The 18,082-nt window shown below is 36.6% G+C and overlaps 2 protein-coding genes across 3 annotated transcripts in view; one reads left to right on the top strand and one right to left on the bottom strand.

The window, feature by feature from the left end:
- The window catches only part of LOC126416028 (poly [ADP-ribose] polymerase tankyrase), a 301,772-nt gene extending 295,403 nt beyond the window's left edge, over positions 1–6,369 (bottom strand). For both annotated transcript variants that reach the window (XM_050083481.1, XM_050083482.1), the window contains exon 1: positions 6,112–6,369. In XM_050083481.1, the coding sequence (XP_049939438.1) occupies positions 6,112–6,304 (193 nt within the window). In that variant the 5' untranslated portion in view covers positions 6,305–6,369. The remainder of the gene's footprint in view (positions 1–6,111) is intronic.
- A 590-nt stretch (positions 6,370–6,959) lies between these two features.
- LOC126416495 (galactoside 2-alpha-L-fucosyltransferase SEC1-like) lies at positions 6,960–9,162 on the top strand. The gene has a single exon (XM_050084236.1). It carries the CDS (start codon positions 7,190–7,192, stop codon positions 8,195–8,197), a length of 1,008 nt encoding a protein of 335 aa, XP_049940193.1. The 5' UTR covers positions 6,960–7,189; the 3' UTR covers positions 8,198–9,162.
- Positions 9,163–18,082: the final 8,920 nt, after the last annotated feature.

The raw sequence follows: 18,082 nt of genomic DNA, 5'->3' as shown, positions 1-18,082 counted from the left end.
ATTTAAGACTAAACAAAATGAACATGTCAGTGGCCCTGACAGGATTCCTATTAGATTTTACACTTTCCTTAGTTAATTTATCCAGAAATTTTCTGTTGATTTGAAGTGCTTAAAAATTACTGTTGTTTGCAAGAATGGACACATAAAATTCCAGACCAATGTTGCTAAGTTCTTCCTGTTGCTGGATCTCAGAGCATATTTTAAGCCCAAAGATTATGTCAAATCTGGGTCAACCACATTTTCCTCAAGGAATCAAGAAGGTTTCAAGAGAAAGCACAGCTTTCTTTCTTTAAACACAACATCTCGCAAATAGCAGATGCAAATGAACAGGCAGTTTTTGTCGTTGTAGATTACCATGTTGTCGACTAATAACAAATGTACAATCGTATGCAGCATCTTCACATATATGTGATTCGATCAATGAATTTTTGACTAATACAGTACAATAAACAGTTCTGGATGGCCTATGTTCAGAGATGAAAGTAACATCAAGTGTGCCATAAGGAGGCATACGGTGATACCTAATGTTCTCAATTTAATAAGCAATTTATTGGTTAGTTTGAGCAAATTTTTTCGTTTGTGAGTCTTTTTAAACATGGATAAAGTCAAGGCAATGTGCGTAACAAAGATAATAACTCAACAATAACCAACTGCTAGATTAATGGTAGATGTTAGGAACATGTGACTTCATTTCAATAATAAAAGCAAATACCTTGATGTGACATGAAAAAGGAATGACCATGTAAACTTTGTAGTAGGGAAAGGTGAATGGAAGACAGATTTCCAGAAAGGATGAGGAAAAGTGCAGTACATTTCTGAGAGAAATCAAGTTTGCTCATGTGAAAATTTAACATTTTGTCTGTTCGCTGCTCTCTCATTGGCTGCATAGAACTAGCAGACACATTCCCTTTCGTTCCCTTCATGGTGAATGCTGTCAACACTACTACTACTACTACTACTACTACTACTACTACTACTACGTAGGTATGCCACTGGCCTTGACCTAGACCTTTACTGGTTTCGTCTATGTTGCTGCGGCCATTGTACATTATTCCCCACAAAGAATTAATTGAAATAAGTGGTTAAACATTCTCAATGGGAAATGATAGCAGAAAAAAAGATACTTGGGAACAGCATAAGGCATGCAAAAACCTTGTGGTTCGACAGTGAATGTAAAACAGTAACAAATGAAAAAAAAAAGACGCATGTGGAAGGACATTACAACCACATTGTAGCAGAGGGATAATGGAAGAGCATAAAGAAAAACGGAAAATTGAGTAAAGGATCCATCAAAGGGAAAAGAGGGAGTGAATGAAGGAAAATCTGATGAAATGAAGCTTCTGAGAGGTACATATGAGGCAAGGAAATTTTACAGGGAGAAGAATAAGGCACAGGAACCTTTCAAGGGTGGAATAAGATTAATAAAAGATGAGAATGGTGAACTTATAAGTGAAGAGTAGGAGAAGTGTCACTACTTTCACAAACTTCTTAATCCAAGACCAGTTGTAACACAGAACGCAACAGAAATACAGGAGGAAGAGGACCCAGATAACAGTGTGGACCCACCTAACTTTGAAGAGGTAAGAACTGCAGTGACGATATTAAAGAACAACAAGGCGGCAGGAACTGACGGCATTCTAGCAGAACGTTTCAAGCAAGGAGGCTCTAAATTGGAAATTAACGTCCTGAAACTCATTAAACTAACACGGGAAGAAGAGGAAATGCCTCAAAGATGTAATTATATACTCTATATATAAGAAAGCAGACCAGATAAAGTGTAGTAACAGCAGAGGGATCACATTGCTTAATCTGGGACATAAAAGCCTCTAGCATACGGTACGACCAACTACTGCCAATAATAGTGAGCAAAACAGGGCCGTATCCATGTGAATTTATCCCCGGTAAGTCAACTATCAACCAGATATTTACTCTAAGATAAATTCTGGAAAAAACAAAGGAATATGGGATCAGAAGATATCTTTTTATTGACTTTAAAACAGTGTATGTCAGCATAGACAGAGAGCAACTATATCAAGTTCTAGGTTAATTGGGTATTCCAAAAAAACTGATGAGGGTAGTAGGGATGACAGTGAGAGAAACGCAAGATGGTATAAAAACTGAAGCAATGTTGTCCAGTACTTTCGAAATTAAAAATGGAGTATGGCAAGGTGATGCAGTGGCATACCTTCTATTCAACACCACCTTGGAGAAGGTGATGAGAGAAGCAAATATCTTTAATAGGGGAATGATTTCTCATAAATCTGTGCAGATACAGGCCTAGGTGGACGACACTGACATAGTAGCAAGAATTCTGACAGCAATGGAAGAGACATTCACTGCACTTTAACAGGCCGGCAAGAATCTAGAACTAAATATCAATGAGCAGAAAACAAAATACCTAGCTGCTGGGAGAGTACACAGGGTGAACATGCCAAAATAACAATGGGTAGTTATATCTTTGAAAGAGTCTATCATTACATATACCTGGGTTCAATTGTAACCAGTGTAAACGATACCTCATATGCAGCCAATAAAGCTTATTTCAGCTTAAAAAAGCTTATATCTCCAAGATTCCTGACTAGGGCCACAAAACTAACATTGATCAGGCCAGTGATTACATACGCCTCTGAAACCTGGTCTCTGACAGCAAAGTATGCTGAATCGCTGGATGCACTCGAGAGAAGGATACTCAGGAGAATTATCGGCCCAATTTGTGAAAGGAAAAGATGGTGGAGGCGATATAACCATGAGTTGTACACTATCTACAAACACCAGCCTTTTAGAAGAATTGTGAAGACATCTACGCTGAGGTGTGCTAGACATGTGGCGTGGATGAATGATACAGAAATACAAAAAAAAATTTTACAAGGAAAGACGGATGGACAGAGAGAATGCAGTCTACCAAAAACTAGACGAGATGATGGAGTCGTAGAAGACATTCGGAAGATGGCTAAAGGAACTGGAAAATGCTAGCGAGAGATGGGGATAAATGGAAGGAGATAGGTGAAGAAGACAAGACTCGTCATGAGTTGTAGAGCCACAGAAGGAGGAGGTTAAACATTCTCTCCAAAAGTTATGACTAGTCACAAATGGAGAAAATTATGATAGCCAATTTTGGATACAGATTGAGCAAGCAAGAACTGTCTAGTGAAACAACAGCTTTGACGAAGTGACGTCTGCTTCAGCAGTGTGCAAGCACTCCACAAAAATGCTAACACCTCAGTGAAAACTTCCAAACAGCTGACAAGTGTAAAGAATCCTTGGGTCAACAGAAGCTTGCAGTACCACATATAAGCTTTGATCTGTGACATAGCTATGTTACGTTATGTTACAGTACACCATGTTTGGAATCTGTCATGTTTTAGATGGCATTTTGTTGTCTGTGATAGTGCTCTACAGATGAATACCTATTTTTAGAAGTTTTATAAGTGGCGTTAGTGAGCCACTATACATAGTGCTGTGTGCCACCCTGCGATTTGGCAGTTTTTGTTGACTTGTCATTGAGTTATTTTAATGTGGCTCATTACTGCCAAGATTTCTTTTCGTCTTTGGAACTGTTAATTTGCCATATTACAAATTTAATTTTCTTTCGCTGATTTGTTACTAGTTTTAGACAAAATTTACAAGTCATACACTAGTTGCAGTTATGGGCAACAACGTGCCACTACAATTAAATTTCTGCAGTTATATGGCCTCATAGCAGAATGTTGAAATGTCAGCAGTACAGTTAATTAATGAAACTGACCAAATTTATTATATTTCATCATATGAATTCCACCCCCTCCCCCCACCATTATCTTTACCTCTTCCCCTCAGATCAGAAGATGGCAGCATAAGAGTCTTAAGGGCAGTCATCTACGAGCAATTACAGTGTTTACACTGCTAGCACAGCGTCTGCATTGGGGTAGTTATGTAGGGGAATTGTTGTGATGATGTAGGGACCTGGGTCCAAGGGGCTATTTTTTCAGGGGGTATGTTGATGTTTTTTTGGGGGGTAATGGTGGGGGGTGGGGGGGGGGGGGGGGAAATGTGTACAAAATGGGTTGTGGTTTCATTAACTGAGGAATATGTGATTACAGTGTGGAGGGTTCTACTTTTACTTCATATTCATTATCTTCTTGAGGATTTAGGTACTTGACGTTATTAACACTTAGTGATGAATCATATTGTAGAATTCAGAGATTATGTAATGGGGGCTTCTGCCAATATTATGAGTGGGTTCTGGAGGTCTGTGAAACTATTCCAGGGAGAAGGAAGAGACTCCTCCATCTTGCAGTTTCAGCTTGATGAATACTGCTGGAAGAAGAGTTTAGCTGAAAACTACTGTCCATTTCAGGGTGTTTTTCTTTTTCTTTTTTTAAGGTTGTTGGGAAAAAGTAGGTCTATAGGCCAAAGATTGGAAGTTAAATTTATGTGGTGAGGCGGTGGGTGGGCAGCATTCTTTAATCTGGTTTAGGATGTTTTGTTAGAGCGGGAATGTTTTGGGAAGGGGGGATGAGGATTATTTTTGTTTTGAGTGTGTTTAATTTTTCCAGTGTTATGTTAGAAATAGAAAAATTAGAAATTGTTATTAAATTCGGGTCTAGTGTAGCAGGGGATACAACCCGTCGGCTTTGGACAATGACGTCACAAGTCGCCAGATAGCAGTTTACCATTTTCGCTTTTGCTGTTATGTTTCAGTTTCGTTTTTTTACTGATTGCTTAATAAGGTGGATCTGTTTATTCTATCTCGTGAGACTTTTTTTAAAAAGCCAAAACACACTAATCAGCCACCGAAGGGAGCTACAACACTAAGAAGAATCGCTTCTCGATTGGCGACTTGTGACGTCAATGTCCAAAGCCGACGGGTTGTATCCCCTGCTACACTAGTCCCTCAAATTCAAAACCTTTCTTTGGGGGAGGGGCGATAAAAATTTTCTGTGTACGATGTTTGACTTGCTCAATGTGTGAGATGAACAAATGAAATGAGACAGGCATAAAGGGGGGGGAGGGCGGGGGAGTAGTTTAGAGGAAAAAATTTCAGATCTGTGTGAATAAGGAAAAAATTACAGACCTGTGTGAATAATCATGTTCCAACTGTTTAGCATTTAAAGAACAAACTCCTCAATATCATATTCTTAAACAATACAAACACAATACCAAAATATGTGTCATCTCTATTCTAATGTCTATTTACCGTATTTTTATTCACCAAAACTATGTGATGTGCCATTCTATCGAAACTAAGAACTTCTCAGAACAAAAAGCGGCTAAAGAATGATAAATGTTGAAAAGCCAATAAATTTACAATGACTCCAACACAAATCCTGGAATATGCCCACTAAACAGCATGGTACTTCCAGAACTGCCAATGGCATTTCTAACAGGCAATGTCCTGTTCTCTTTTAGTGCGTGTAACTTCTTAATATACAATCTGAAGAGCCTCAAAATCTTCACAGAAAAAGAGATGGAAGTTTTATGGTGTAGATTTATCGTCTAAGCAATTTTGTTTGCTCTGCAAATTCTGCTGGACAACAACGTATCTGGTTCATACTGTCACAAACATAGTCCTAGCTCTGGAGCAGGCATTCGTAATATTTTAGTGTATCACACAATGACAGTTGACAAGGGCTTTCCACTACATGTGTACAGTACCTTAAATAAATCGAAACACACATTTCCCGTGTATTAGAACTTTTAGTTTATGTCAAATATGAGTTACATGGTTGCAATTAAAGGTGGCTTTTAGGGTCTACAAGCGCGACTTGGCATATACACAACGCTAGCGTTGGTTCTGGAAATGTACAGTTTGTCCTAATCAATAATCAAAACTTAAACACAGAACTGAGTGGTTTGACATAATCTTAATGGTGTGAAAAATAGAGAGTTTGCTTCATCTGGCAAATTCCGTCAAGATATACTGCTGACATCCATTGCCAACCAACTGTCTTCCGTCAGATGAAAGTTTAGTTCTAGTGTTTCTAGCGAAATAACGGTAGTTATACCAAGCACAATATCGATAAATGTGTAACTTCAAACTCAACAGAGTCTGTGAAGTTTGCAAATAAACGTAAAGCGTATGGTAATCAGTCTGTTATGATTTTTAATCCAATAAAGTATCGTTGGTCGTACCTGCTGCAAAATGCAATGGAGTCGACTTTCTTCCAGCTGTGTCGCGAGCATTGACTGTTTGCGGCGTCACCAACTTCTTTACTCGTACAATATCACCTGTCTTACACGCTTCGAACAATTCCCTCAAAGGATCACTTGAGGTAGAAGGTATAGAGTCTATTGTGGTAGCCAAAATAGAACGTCTACTCGCCATTTTACCATTGTTACGCTCTCGCTAGTTACGTGAATTTGCGAGACACTCTGTTATGTTGTGCTGACTGCCATCGTCCTGTCATATCTTTTGCCAACATCTTTGCGATTAAGCCCAGTTGAGTAACATATCTATGATTTAAATACATGACGCTGTCCACGCCAGCAATTAATTCAAGCGCTACTCGCGCACTTGCGAAATAACTCAGAAGCTGTATTCAGTACATGCCCTATCAGAATGGTCTGTCAGGCTATATCGTAAATTTTCATTTTCTTCCCCCATCACTGGTTCTACTCAGTTGCAATGTTTTGAGCAAGAATAGTCTGTATTGGCTTACAAAGATGGGACTGTTCACACTAAAATTCTGTACACATCTTAAATTTTCAGATAAAAATAATTTAAACTATCAAAGAGGAAATTTACCAGATGATGTGTCTACATCTTATATTCTAAAGGATCTGGATTTCAGCGGATGTTTCCTTCCTATCACTATTCCTGTTGTATCTCCCGTTGTTGAGAAAAATAAGACTGTTTTTCAGGACATACTCTACAACAATACAACTTGATAGTGTCACTGTCATCATGAAGTATGCCATTGGTAGCACTGACAGTGGAAGTGCGTGGTGCGTAATATTTACTTCGTTTGATGCGTATTGATTTGTAGCTGTTGCTTGAAATATGTTTCACTTTCGGACAAGTGCAACTTACAATGTTAAAAGAGTGCTGGACTGTGCGACAACAATATAAAGTTTGATCAGTATGGAGCGGCATAAATCACTGCCTCTAATATGTGGACAAGCGTTAGCTGCAGAGACGAAATGTTTTACCTGTTGCCTACCTGAATAAACGTATACTGTTTCTTCAGCTATGTTGATAAGCTGATGCGGTATGACAAGACTGAACCAAAATTTGTTGGTTTTGTCTATATTTTGTGCAATGTGTACGATCGTGTTCGTACATTTGTTTATATTTCCCGTCTATCAGGCGCAACCGAAGAAAAAGGTAATGAAATATTTGGGTGATTACGAGCAGTCGCTTTGTACGTACAATCTAAAACTATCACGTACACGTTCAGGAAGGTATCACTGTCCGAAAGATGGCATTGTTACTGTTTCTCAAGGTGGTCGCCTTGGAAACCAGATGTGGGAATATGCTTCAGTATGGGCAGTAGCAAGGAGAACAGGATTGGAACCGTATGTACCAAGGTGCATTCGTAAAGTGCTTGACGAAATATTTGATGATCTCAGTATACCACCGCTTTTTTATGTCTCTCATTGCCCAGCAAAATGGGATGGAATTATCAAGTCCCCAGATTGGTGGATGTACACAAACCAGAGTATTCTTTTGCCTAGGTTTTCCATTTTACCAGAGCTAGTGCTTTCGTGGGTTGATGACATAAGACATGAATTTAAGTTTAAGAAGAAATATGCAGATGCCAGTCAAAACGTTCTTAGAACTGCTACACAATTGATGAACAATAGCAATTTAACTTTTGTTGGTGTTCATGTGAGGAGGACAGACTATCGGCAGTATCTGTGGAGAACACGAAAAATGAATTTAGCAGGTCCTGAATATTTTCATAATGCAATGGGCTATTTTCGTGAGAGGTACAGGAGTGGTGTTGCATTCTTGGTGGTAAGTGATGATCCGAGCTGGTGTCGACATAACCTGGTAAAAGATCACACTGATGTATTTGTTGTGAGCAAAGCAGGTGTCACCAGCCCAGGTCAAGACCTTGCCACCATGGCTGCTTGCAACCACTCAATTATAGACTATGGTACCTTTGGTGTATGGGGTGCAATCTTGGCAAGTGGGGAAACTATTCTATATAATATAACTAAACATTCATCTGTACGTGTGTCTGAATTACTTCCAAATTGGCATATAATGAGTTAGCAATTCTGATACATGTCGATGATGTTGGAGGTTTAGTTCATTTTATAGAAACTTGAGTCTTGTAGCTATATGGTTGTTGGATATGAAGTATAATCTTGTAATGTGATACCTGAAGTGTTCAAAAATCGTGTTGTAAGCTTTATTTTTCTCTAGTCATAAATACAAAAGTAACTTATGTTTGGGGCCTATATAATATGTAATTTGCTAATTGTGACCTTTTTTCTCCACTTGCTTGGAGGTGTGCATCAGTTTACTTGGCGGCTGGCAGGTATTGGTACTTGGGGATGTGAAGAGATTGTTTGCTATGCTGATTTGTACATTTATGTGATATTTTTATGTTTGATTCCTTATTATATTTTTGGATGCTGTTTCTTTTTAAGTATATATGCTTTTGTAGAATCTACATTAGACAGTTGACATATTTTCTTATACTTATAGTACCTACTCTTACTGTATCAACAACTGAAAGTATGTATGTTATGGTCTCTGCTATAAGAAGTTGTTGTTTGTACCATTAAAAGTGCAGAGAAGAATGAAAGAGGCTTTGTCCAGAGAAGATAAGGCACCATTTTTGAAATAACCATTGTGGTTATTGGTACCAACACTGCAAAATATACTTATGAGCTGTACACCACTTTGCTTTGTTTTGTATGTTTACTTTGTGCAATCAAGTATAATCAAGCAATGCAAGTAGTTGTTCAGTGGAGTTATAATCTAATCAGAAAAGTGATTCATATTATACAGAAAAACAGTATAGGATAAAAGGGGAACATCAATTACAGCTTATGGTAAAAGTTACGTGTTGGACTCCCCTTGCATATTTCAATATTGTGCAGATATAAACATTAGACTTCACTACCAATTAATTTGTTACCTACCAATTAATTTGTTACCACAATCTTCTGCTTTCACATTCATTGGCTTCGCCAACTCGCAACCAAATTCGCCTTCCAACCTGACCTAGACTTCAGGCTGCACTACAGATTGGTCTGTCACCACAACCAAGATTTCAGGGGAAGGGGGGGGGGGGATGTCCAATACGTAACCATAGCCCAGCTTATCTGTGAGTCATAATCTGATATTATGGAACATCTGACACCTGTTTGTTTAAATGATTGTTGTCCTATACTTTTTTGGGACCAAAATTGATTAGTATATTTATAAATATTTGTTAAGCAATGTACCTGTTATATTGAGAACAAAAATATAAAAAGAGATTGTTTTTGTTGTGACCATGATTTAATATAGTGAAGGTAAATGAAAAATATGTGAGACATGATTCACTTCAACTGTGTAAGTGCTGTTCAAATGAGAAAATATTAAATAGAGGAGGACCTGACTGGAAATAATATTTGAGATTAGTCTTTCAGTAGGTAAAGGGTGCTGAATGAAGTGAACTGGTATGAATTTAATAAGTGGAATGAATATAAGTAGGCTACTAAGTAATTGGAATGATTTACTTTCGTATTATTTCAGTCTAACCATTGACTGTAATGACAATTCAAGAAAGGAAGATGTCAGTATTTTCATTTATGTGTGCATTAAAGGTCCCCTTTTGTTGTGCCACATATCTTGATAAATACCTAAAATGACTGTAAAGACATCTTTATTACCTCTATCTTTTTTGGGTTACGTGAATACTTATCTACCAACATTACTGGTACTTTTGGCTCTCGTCATTTTTTCTGTCCCACTGCCCATCCCTAATACTGAATTTTGAGGTATAAATTTTTATTATAAAATTGTAAGATAGTTTTTATTTAGACAAAACATTGTTATCATAGTTGGAGAATTTAGCACATTTTGAATTGTCAAGTGTCGTGAATGAATGAATGTGAATTATGAAAGAAATCACCATTTTTGTATGTAATGAGGAAAGCTATTTTTTTGTCTTTCTAAAAGTTTCTATGGCTACGATATAAATGAAGTGCCAATATTTACATAAGAAATTGTGCCAATATGTACATACATATTCATGAAGATTTTTATGGAACTGCAGGTACTAATCTAAAATTTGTTATTTATTGTTTTTCTATTTTATTTATTTATTTATTTATTTTGGTCAACTGTTTCACACGTGATGTGTATACTAACACTTAAACAGAATTAAGTCTTGTTAGTTTAATAGTGCAACACCACAACATTAGTGAGTATTTTGGTAAAAAACAAAAGGCTGCTACCTTATGTTTCAAATTGAAGTTATTTTTATGTATTGCAACATATTCCATCTGCATTCTGGTAGATACGACAACTGTTTATTTGGTTTTATAAAAGAATTACAGATTGAGTATGGATCATACAACATGCTGTAAGTACTAATGGAATTTTTCTACTTTAAACGTGGGTAAACAAAGAATGCAGTGCTTTTTTGACACAAGCTTCAAATATCTAATTGGCCATCCAGATTCAATTGTAAAATGGTTCCCTGTTATTGCCTGAGGTGAATACCAGCAATGTACCTTCGAAGCTAACAAGCTTGTGCTCAGTCTCTGCTAACCAAGTTATTGATGGTACATTACAATCCTAATTTTCCTTTACCTTATACAAGTTTGTTTAATAGTCTTTAATAAATCCTAATTTTATTTACTGTTCTCTATTAAAATTCAAATCATCTGCATATATTACTTAGCAGTGCATTGCCAGTAGTCTGTGCACTTAACTAACAAGAGGAGGCCATGATGGAATCACAGATTTGCTTCAGACTTTGTACGCCTTTAGTGGGCCATTCAAACAACATAATGTGCAAGTGGTAAAGTGCACTAATGTGTGCGAATGTGCCAGTAGCTAGAAGTGATTGCGGTCAAGCGGTTGGTGTCCATTCTTAGGAGGCAGGTTGTGGGCGAGGCGATGATTCGAATACCATTACTACTTACTTTTTAATCTATATATATATTTTTTTCATCACTGGTCACATTACCTAATTTATACAACATTTGAGAGATAATACAATGGGAAAAAAAGCCACTTGTGTTTTCATTAAATTATATTGAATTTCATATGTTATTTGACTTTTTAATATTGGTAATTAAGTTTTCAAGGATGAGGGACAGGCTTTGAAAACCCAAGTCAGACCTCGATAAATAATGACACAAGCGATGTTATTCACAATCAGTAATATAGTAAGTCACATTGTACCAGACCACAAGAGTAATGTACAATTACTCGTTCGATGTGCTCTCGACATCACATGTTGCAGAATGATATTTGTCATACAGCCATGGAAAACATAAAGTGAAACTTTGTGCAAATACACACTGTGGTTTTATTTTCTTTTTTCATTATATTATCACTCAAACATCATATAAATTAAATAATATGACCAGTGATGAAGAAAATTGATTAATCTTCAGTGGGGCACAACAGCAGGTGATCCATTGGTGCACGGAACAATTTCCCAAGTTGGCACAAAGTAATTATGAGATGACAAAGCTACAGTTGTTTGTGTCTTCCATTCTGTCACATACTTCAAACCTTAAAAATATGAATTTGAATGATTTTTATCACATTGTAATTGTAATTGCCAACAGGCAATTTTCTCCTATATTTGATGTTGCTAAATTTTTATGTGATGTCAGCCGTCTGGTGTACATTTTTAAACAAAATCAGAACACATTGTCTGAAATCTGCATAATAGGAATAACCACATTTGAATTGTGATGTTATTAATTTGTTGCAACAAAGTTTCATACTCCTCAGTTTAAACCAAGGGTTGACAAAATTGCTACTGGTTCAAATTCTTACAGTTGCTGCATATGTAAGGAGGTAAAGAAAATGTTTTTTATTATATTTAACTTTGTGTGTGCTGAAGTTTTGGGCAATGTTATCGCGTGAAATGTCACATATTCAGTTAACCTTTATCAGTATGTCACTTGCTATGAAAGCTCGCTGTATAAATTTGATGATGACTTGGCAGCTATGATTTATGATAAAATAAAATGTGATTTGAAAACCAAGAAAAATCCGGAAAAAAAAGAACATTTGATTGGACCTGTGTGGCACTGTAAGTAAAACCAGAGGAACTTGTCTTTAAAATGGCTCAGAGCGGGAAAAAAATAAATTCGTTTGTACAAGTGTGTAAAGAAGAGTAGTACTTTCAAATTTCACATTCATTCATTCCATCATGGATTCTATTTGGGTCCAGTTGTCGTAGTTGTCAAAGATATAACATTTCCTGCTTACCAAAGACTTTGTAAATATTTAGTATGACTAATACTAATGACACATGCTGGCAAGAAATGTATTTACCAGCATATATTGAAAACCAGTTTTCTAGGAGATTATTATTGGTATGACATAAAAGTGAAGTTTTTTGCCAGAGTGTGGAAGCCATCCATGTGTGGTTGATTATTACTTACATTACTGATAGCCATTTACAACAAAAAATGCAGTTTTTAAAATCATTTCAAAGAACTTTCTTCCATTCATAATTTGAAGAAACTAGAGTTTATTGAAACTTTAATGTTGGACACTGGTCCAAAGAAAACTGTTTTGTGCTCTAGCTCTATAGACCAAATCAGATTTGTGTGTAGTATTTGTCATTACTTAAATCATAAAAGAGCAGTTGCTTATGCATGTGTTTTGATCATATGTACCTGTTAAGTAATATATATATTATATATGTATATAGTATGTGTGTGTGTGTGTCCATATGTTGACATTTTTTCACCATTACTGGTTAAGGATAATAGTCATTATTTATAGCTTGAAGATACCAAAATAGCCAGTAGTTTGCATTGGTAAATGGACAGTATAGAGAATTGATGTGTCCAGAGATTGCTTATTTACCCCAAAAATTTTCTTTGAATTGTTACACAAGTTTAATTTTAAATGACTTTCCATTTGCCCTTCTTTGTAATGTCTTTGCATTGTTACTAGTCTATGTGCATTTAATATGTATAACTATGTATTTCATGAGTATCTGCATGTATTCTGTGCTAGGAATGAAATTGTTGTTATACAGTCAAGGGGAAATATGTATATAAAACACTAGAATATAAGTATAAAAATTTGTGTGTTGAAAGTTTTGTGATGACTGCTTTTTGTCATTGTGACTGCTTTTTGTCATTGTGACTGCTTTTTGTCAGTGTGTAGGTTACATAAATGCACAATGAAATTTTGGATAGTATTCTCTATTTGTGTTTTGAGAAAGAGTTTTGGTGTGTACTCTGAAGACAGCATATGGACTTGAACATATATGTAAGGCAGGATATGTAACAACTACATATGTATTTTCTTTGTGACAAAGCTAATTAATTTTAACTTTTGTAAAATCGTACACACACATTCTTTGCTTGTCATTATGACAAAAAATTTTCACATCTTAGCTGAGAGTTAAACTATAGCAAGAAAGTTTATAATTAATGTGTGTAGCTAAACAACTCATATTATGCAGAAAGTAATGATGGGTTGGCCAAAGTAGTTGTTGAGAATGCAGAATGATAGTATCCTAAGAATACATAAGTATGCTCAGGTCTTTCAGAGAGGTGGGGGAGAGGGAGGGAGGAAGAGAGAGAGAGAGAGAGAGAGAGAGAGAGTGTGTAAGTGTGAGTGCATGTGTACTAAAAAGAGAGATCTTTCAAGTGTTAATGTTAAATTATTGTGAGAGTTATTGCAGATTGTACCTGTCCTATGAGATCTTACACTGCTTCTTAACCTCATGCATTTATTCAAGAAGCATTCCAGTCTTATAAATTTACGTATACTGACTGATTTTTCTGTGAAAATTGTGATAATAGTGAAGTGTGGCACTTATTTACCTTGCTAGAAGGCGTACTGTTATGGTGCAGTTGTACTTCTGATCCTTATTTAGTTGTTTATTTTTGATAAAGATTCCAAAATGGAAATATTTTAAATAAGGACATCATAAATTTAAATTATAACATTTAACTTAATATTTTCATACTGAAAAAAAAGTATATCTATTTCCAGAAACCTGATGAAGTAGTATCTTCCAAATTTCAAATAATGTACTTAGTTTTATTATTCTCCCTTCCCATGTGTGTCATCTGATGTTCAATAGTGGAGGATAATAGGCTATCACATAATTTTTGTCATATTTTTGTACTTGTACTTTATTCACATAAATGATTCTCAATTTTGTTGTAGAGTGTGATAGGCACTATTACAGAACAGACAAATTTTTCTTTTGAAAATGAGGAATTACTGTAATACCGTTTCAAACATCATATTGTTTGTGTTTTTGTATTGTGACATAAAGGCTTACAATGATTTCAGACCAAAGGTTATAGGTATTTTAGAGCATTCTTAAAGATTAAATGTGAATTACTCTTGCCCGTCTTGCATTTCTGAAGTTTCCATGTCTTGTTTTGAAGACATCAGAAGCACTGTAGTGCTGATGAGACACTGTTACATTTATTTTAATTCTTTTTTTAATTTTTGTGAATATGTCATGTTGTGTGTTTTTATGTGGCTGCTGCCACACCCACAGAAAGTAACTGTATCTGTTACAGGCTGGACATCTCATAAATAGCAATTTATTGTTGTACATTCACAGATTTATTGAATCACGGGACCAGTTGAGAGAGATCCTTTCTAAAACAAAAATGCTGAAATAAAAGAGGCTTTCTGACTAACTACAATCTCTCTCTGTATCTTGGTTTATGTCTCTTTCCTTTTGGCAGGGGCAAAATCCGAGTGACACAGCTTTTTCTGTGAGTGAAATTAGTCTATGACAGATTTTTTAATCAGCCTTTAGTGTTAATTGGTAGCTGACTCAATATAAATAGATATAACAGTGGGAAATATTGTCTCATGATCTTTATATCTGATGAAGTTCACCTTTTTCATTGGCCCAAATGCAATTTTATCTGTAGAGCTATGTGAGCACTGCTCAGACACTGACATCTGAATAAGCATTGTATCATTAACATTTCTTAACTTATTGAGTCAGTCACACCTGTAGATCCAGCTACAGTTGCTGACCTTATCTATAAGGAGCACGTGCAATAATATCAGTTAGTTTCAGAGATGAATTATGTATCACACAGTGAAGTAAAACATGCTCCTTGCTTTATATAGAAACATTTCTGCAGAACTGTTCTAATGCTCATTTTTACTCCTTCAGTATTATTACATCATTAACCCATTTCAGTAAATGAGTATCACATGATCTTACACATGTATGCCATTGAATTTTTATTTTTGTGGCATATACCTCTATGTCTACAGCTTCTCTTTATTATGAGCCATGACTTCCCTTGTGATAGTATCACCTAATTGTATCAAAAGAAAATTCAATCAAGAAAATTAATAAATTATGTGACAGAACTGTTGGCCAGTACATACTGTATTGAGGCAAAATGATTAGTATGGCTGACAGACACATAAAAGGTTAAGAGTGAGAACACTACATGGCTTTCGAAACTGTCTTTCCTTGGGAAGGAGAGAGGGATAGCTTGTGGAAGGATAAAGAGGAAGGGCACATTACTTGGCCCACAGGATGAGAGGGTTCCACCTGTAGTGCAGTCAAGCACTGCACCCTACAATTACGGAGAAGGAATGGATGCCAGAAAAAAGAGATGAACATCATCAATGAGCATCACTTTGTCTACCCTCATCTTCGCTGCATGTGGGTCTGTGTCATCCTGGGATCTGAGTGACCTGCCCTTCCTTTTTAATCTTCTCCAACCCATCCCTCTCTCTTCTGCGAGGATGGAACTATTAGTTCTGAAAGCTAGGATTGTGTTATCACCTGTACATTTGTATCGGTAGTATAGACATTTTGACTCCTGAAGTAAGTACTAATCTGCAATTTTCTCTCCTATGGAACTATTTAAACCTTCTACTTCAGTACAAAAAAATGTGCTCTTCATTATAAATCATAGATTTAAAGAAAGAAATTTGCTGCAGTTGTTAGATCTGGGTTACTGTAAAATGTGAGTGTGGAACTGGCACTGTTAGTTAACAAGAAGCTGTTGATGTTTGTGAAAGTTCCGTGATAAATATTTTATTTGCATATTGGGGGGGGGGGGGGGGGGAATAGGTTAGATAGTAGCTCTTTAAATATTTTATTTTACTTGTATAATGGTGGGAGGGGTGGGAGAGAAGTAGGTTGGATAGTATCCATATGTGGGGGAATGAGGAATTTCATATTCAGGATTACTGAGGACATCTGATGTTCAGATACATGTATAAAGATAGACTGTCCAGTTATTATTGCTATTACTGCTTAAACATTTTTTGGACAGAAAAAACTTCCCAAGGAGTCTATTTTCCTCCAAAAAAATCAGTGACTAACATCTCTTTATGTTAAACGCAATTCAGTTACTTAATTGTGTACAATCGGGTGGTAACTCGTTTCACATGAAAGGGAATTCCAGTTTTGAAGTGTAGATGCAACACTTTTCATTAAGTCATCACAAATATAAAAAATTAATTTCCTAATTAAAATGGTTTAGTTGCAGTTGTTACTGTGTTGCAGTATATGGTAACCACCACAATACAAAACTGTTTTAATTTCACCGAGCAAGGTGGTGCAGTGGTTAGTACAGTGGCATTTCAATCGGGAGGAAGACGATTCAAACCTGTGTGTGGCCATCCTGATTTGGGTTTTCGTTATTTCCCTAAACTGCTCCAGGCAAATGACGAGATGGCTCATTTGAAAGTACTCAGCCAATTTCATACCCCATCCTTGAAACAGTCCGAGCTTGTGCTCCATCTCTAATGACCTCAATGTCAACAATATGTTAAAACCTAAATTTTCTTCCTTTTTGTTTTCATTTTGTTAGCCATGTGTATTGAATTCACACAGAGAAAGAAGTAGGCCCCCCTGTTCGGTATTTGCCTCCAGGAGATATCATTTTGGTCCTGTCTGTGAAGAATTGTAAAACAAGAAATTTCAAATCTTTTATAACCATGAATTCTTTCAATGTGATAGTAAGGAAAGGGGGGACATTACCAAAGACAAGTTAAGAGCATCTCCAGTGCTGAATGGAGAAAGGACACAAGTGTTAAGGCTAATGCAACTGTGCTGTTAAAGATCTGGCTACTCAACCAAACACATTCCTTTCATCCTCAATCTCCTTTCTTTCATGTACCTTGTGAGAGTTCATCCTGACTTATGATCTGATATCATTCCTCTCACCCCTGTTTTCTTTCCTCTCCTAACTTCTTTCTCATGTGAAGAAGGAACCTGCAGATCCAGAAGTTAAGCCTTCCTGAAGTTTTGGTTTGTTTGTCTGTTAGCAGTAATGTCAGCTCTGGCTATCTCATATTTGTTTATCTGAATTCATTGTTGATGTATTTTATTCATTTTTCTTTATTCATTAGATCATATGTACGTAAATTGAATTCAGTGTTTTAACAAGAATATTATGAAAATGTTAAGAGTACTACCCTCCTTGAGTCACAGAAAGGCACAATGGAAGGACTGTTATATACTTAAGCTTTTGGTCAAAAGACCTTCCTCCGAATTAGAAAACACACACACACTCTAACACACGAGATCACTTGTCTCCAGCCAGACTGCAACTGCGACTGATGGGAGCAGCAGTCAGGTGTGGTATATGGAGGTAAGGAGGTGGTATGAGCCAGGGAGAAAGAGGGATAGCAGGGTAGGGGTGGGGACAGGATTGGGTTTCTAGGTGCAGTCAGTATGGGGAGGGGCAGGGAGAGTGGAAAAGGACTAATGAAGGGGAGAGGAAAAGACTAGCAGATGCATTGACAGAGTATAAGGCTGTGTAGTGCTGGAGTGGGAGCAATGAAGGGGATAGTAGGTGGAGGCTAGTGGGACTAGTGAAGGTTGAGGCTAGAGGGTTATGGGTTAGGATCAGCTGCCGGGAAAGTTCAGAAAAACTGGTGCTGGTAGGAAGAATCCAGGTGGCAATGGCCGTGAAGCTCTCATTTAAGTGAAGCACATTGTGTTGG

Source organism: Schistocerca serialis, chromosome 8 (assembly GCF_023864345.2).
Source record: "Schistocerca serialis cubense isolate TAMUIC-IGC-003099 chromosome 8, iqSchSeri2.2, whole genome shotgun sequence".
Taxonomy (NCBI): Eukaryota; Metazoa; Arthropoda; class Insecta; order Orthoptera; family Acrididae; genus Schistocerca; species Schistocerca serialis.
Note: the sequence above shows the minus strand (reverse complement) of the source record. Positions and strands in the feature narration are given on the sequence as shown.